Genomic DNA, 3,285 nt, shown 5'->3' on the forward strand with positions numbered 1-3,285 from the left:
ATACTAACAAGATAATTTATTCGAGGCGAACCTTTACAATATAAAGCACGTAAGTTATCATACATGTGTCATATAAATATTACTATACATCAAATCTTATAACGTATAAATATTATAAAAAACATATAAGATGCCAAAAGAAAAAAAAAAAAAACCATTGCATTATGTGAATGGACAAACTGATTTTGGAAAGGAAAATAAAATAAAATGAAGATAAATAAAAAAAATGAGTATAGATTAATTTGATAAGCACAAAAGGGTTTGCTTATTTACTTTGAAAAATGATTTATCATATAAGTATTTCCAATTTCGATAAATTAATTTAATTTTTTGTTACTTTATTTAGTTGTGTTCACTCACTTGATTTGGTTACCCTAAAAAAACATGCGTATATTTTTTTCCACATAAAGCTCGTATACGAGGCCAGTCAGCCCCACACTGTGTCTCTAAAACCTCTCTCTTTTTGGCTTTTATTGTGGAGATGAAATGAAAAAATAATGCCCTTACCCACCCAGCCATTCATCACAAACAACTCATTTTGATGAGTCTTTTCTTTGGTTTTTTTGAGGCACCTAAAAATGGCAGAAAATCTTGACTGTGCAGACTCAAATCTTTTGTGTTCTGAGATCACTAGTGATTTTGATTGTAGTTCAGCCACGGTTGATGAGTTTGGGCTACCCCAGAACAATCTAAATCTCATTCAAGACTCGAACTTTAACTATATTAGATCCGATTTCTTGATGGGGGTTTTTCCTTTACTGAATGAAGAGAGTTTTAGAGAAATGGTAGAGAAAGAGAGACACTATATGCCTAAAGATGATTATTTGGAGAGATTGCGTAGTGGGGCTCTGGACTTGAGTGTTAGAAAAGAGGCTCTTGATTGGATTTTCAAGGTTGTTTTTTTAGTGCTTTTTTATCAAATGGGATTTTTTTTTTTTCGCTTTTTGATCCCTCGATCATTGTTTTTGCTTGTTTTTGTGGTTGCATTCCAGTTTCTGGGTTTTGGTTTTTCATGTTTTGAGTCAACACAATTTCCACACTTTGTGTATCTCATATGGGTTATCGGAAAAGATTTTCTTTTTCTTTTGTTTGTTTAAAATTTGTTAACGATTCTAGTGGTTTTGAAGTTTATTCCCTTAAGCAGATAGTTTTTTCTTCAATGTTTAGCAATTTTCATACGTTTTCAGGGATTTGGGCTCATCGTTTCCTTCGTTATTGATTGCTATTATATTATCAATGATGGCAACTCTGTTGGTTTCCCAAATGAACTGTTTTTTCTTCTTATTGACAGAGATTTTATGTATTTATAATCAACAGGCGAGTCAACATTTCAGATTTGGACCATCGAGTGTTTGCCTCTCTATGAACTACTTCGATCGGTTCCTATCAGTTTATGAACTTCCTGTAAGTTCAGAAATGAAGAAAGCCCCCAAGTTTTCATCTTTTAACACTGTATCTTATTGCTAATTCTTTTCTCATTTGATTTGGAATACACAGAGGGATAAAAATTGGACTGTGCAATTGCTAGCTGTGGCTTGCTTATCACTGGCAGCTAAAATCGAGGAGACTGAAGTGCCTCAATCAGTAGAATTACAGGTATATAAATAAGGCCTAAACCAAGTTAATTAATTGATATTGCTATTCTCTCTGTTTTTGTTTTTGTTTTTGTTTTTTTTTCAATCTAACTTTCCTTTATGATATATGCTAATGTTCAGGTGGGTGAACCCAAGTTTGTGTTTGAGGCTAAAACCATACAGAGAATGGAGCTTTTAGTGTTGAGTTCATTGAAATGGAGAATGCAAAGTTTTACTCCATACTCCTTCATTGATTACTATCTGAGTAAGATCAATGAGGATGAAAATCCTTCAACAACTTTCTTCTCAAAATCATCAGAGCTGATATTCAGCACCATTAAAGGTTTGTCTCTCACACTGTTTGTGTTTGTACTTATGTTGTTCTTGAGGATTAATGAGTTTGATGAAGTGCTGGTGGGAATTGAATGCAGGTATTGACTTCTTACAGTTCAGTCCTTCTGAAATCTCAGCAGCAGTGGCTATTTCTGCGTCAGCAGATATGCAACCACAAGACATTGATGAGGCCATGTCTATGTGTTGTTACATACATGTAGAAAAGGTAATAAAAATAAAAACGGATGGTGCCCACTAATTTACTATTGTTGATGTTGGATTGATTTGATTTGATGAATGGTTATGTATGCTATGTTATGTTTGGTTTGCAGGAAAAGGTGTTGAAGTGTGTTGAACTTATTGAAGATTTGTCATTGAATGGTGGTATTGAGACAGAGATTGTGCCACAGAGCCCAGATGGGGTGTTGGATGCAGCATGCTTGAGCTATAAGAGTGATGAATTAACAGTTGGGTCATGTGCAAATTCTTCACCAAATATTATTATTATCAGTCCAGAGGTTAAGAGGAGGAGACAAGATAGATCATCTCATTCCCAAGAGGATTAAAGTGTCATGACATTTAAGTTGGTCTCAAGTCCAATCAATTTGGTTTTGGTTGAATGAGAGTTTTGGTGTGGTTTCTGAAGCTGCTCCATCCATTAGTAACTCAACTCACAGGAGAGAGAGATAGAAATAGAGAGAGTTTTCAATAAATAAATTAAGGTGAAAATTAGATTCAAGAGGGTTTCAATTTCCATGCTTACAGCATGAAAAGAAAGAATAGTCACCAGCCTTTTATAGTTACAATTCTCAACAGCTATAGGTTTCAGAAGTGGAGCTTCGTTCACCAATGTGTTTTGCTTATTAAAAAACCCACAAAAAAAAAAGAAAAAAGAAAAAAAAAAAACTTTTTTATTTTTTATTGTAGTTGCCCTTTTTATATATGAGAAAAAAAAAGGTGTTTTAAAGTATAATGTAGAGGGGAAGTATCTTGAAATCTTGTGCTTATCTTTATCATTTTAATGAAAAAATCTCAGAAGAATATATCCATCAATCCTCTAATGCCAATCATGGTAAATTCATAAAAAGATAAAATTGCACTCATTCATTTAATAAATATTTTTCAGGAACTCCATAAAATCTAAGAGAGACCAGAACAAGACTCTTGTTTCAAAAAATAAAATTATGGGTAAAGTTAATAATTATTTAATCATACCTCGAAATAGGAGTGGGAAAAATTCAGACGACGTCGTAACACCTGACATTATACTCGAAACTGTGTCGTTGTGTTGGTTGGTTTAGCAATGAGTGATGGTCTAAATGGGCCCCACAGGCAAAGAGTAGGCCCACAAAGGCTTTTGTTTTGACTGAGTGATGGG

At 33.7% G+C, this 3,285-nt stretch overlaps 1 protein-coding gene across 1 annotated transcript; it reads left to right on the forward strand.

Moving 5' to 3' along the window:
* Window positions 1–452: 452 nt before the first annotated feature.
* LOC116144108 (cyclin-D4-2-like) lies at window positions 453–2,802 on the forward strand. Its single transcript, XM_031429565.1, has 6 exons — window positions 453–893; window positions 1,318–1,404; window positions 1,498–1,596; window positions 1,716–1,917; window positions 2,006–2,133; window positions 2,240–2,802. The coding sequence occupies exons 1-6, from the start codon at window positions 579–581 to the stop codon at window positions 2,471–2,473; spliced, it is 1,065 nt and encodes a 354-aa protein (XP_031285425.1). The 5' UTR covers window positions 453–578; the 3' UTR covers window positions 2,474–2,802.
* Window positions 2,803–3,285: the final 483 nt, after the last annotated feature.

Source organism: Pistacia vera, unplaced genomic scaffold (assembly GCF_008641045.1).
Source record: "Pistacia vera cultivar Batoury unplaced genomic scaffold, PisVer_v2 Contig438, whole genome shotgun sequence".
Taxonomy (NCBI): Eukaryota; Viridiplantae; Streptophyta; class Magnoliopsida; order Sapindales; family Anacardiaceae; genus Pistacia; species Pistacia vera.

What these genes read in the sequence shown, in the direction of transcription:
- LOC116144108 (XM_031429565.1), top strand. Translation starts at nt 579, where the DNA reads ATGGCAGAAAATCTTGACTGTGCAGACTCAAATCTTTTGTGTTCTGAG. An exon ending in CTCTTGATTGGATTTTCAAG is followed by an intron (nt 894 to 1,317) that starts GTTGTTTTTTTA and finishes TATAATCAACAG; the next exon opens with GCGAGTCAACATTTCAGATT. An exon ending in GATATTCAGCACCATTAAAG is followed by an intron (nt 1,918 to 2,005) that starts GTTTGTCTCTCA and finishes AATTGAATGCAG; the next exon opens with GTATTGACTTCTTACAGTTC.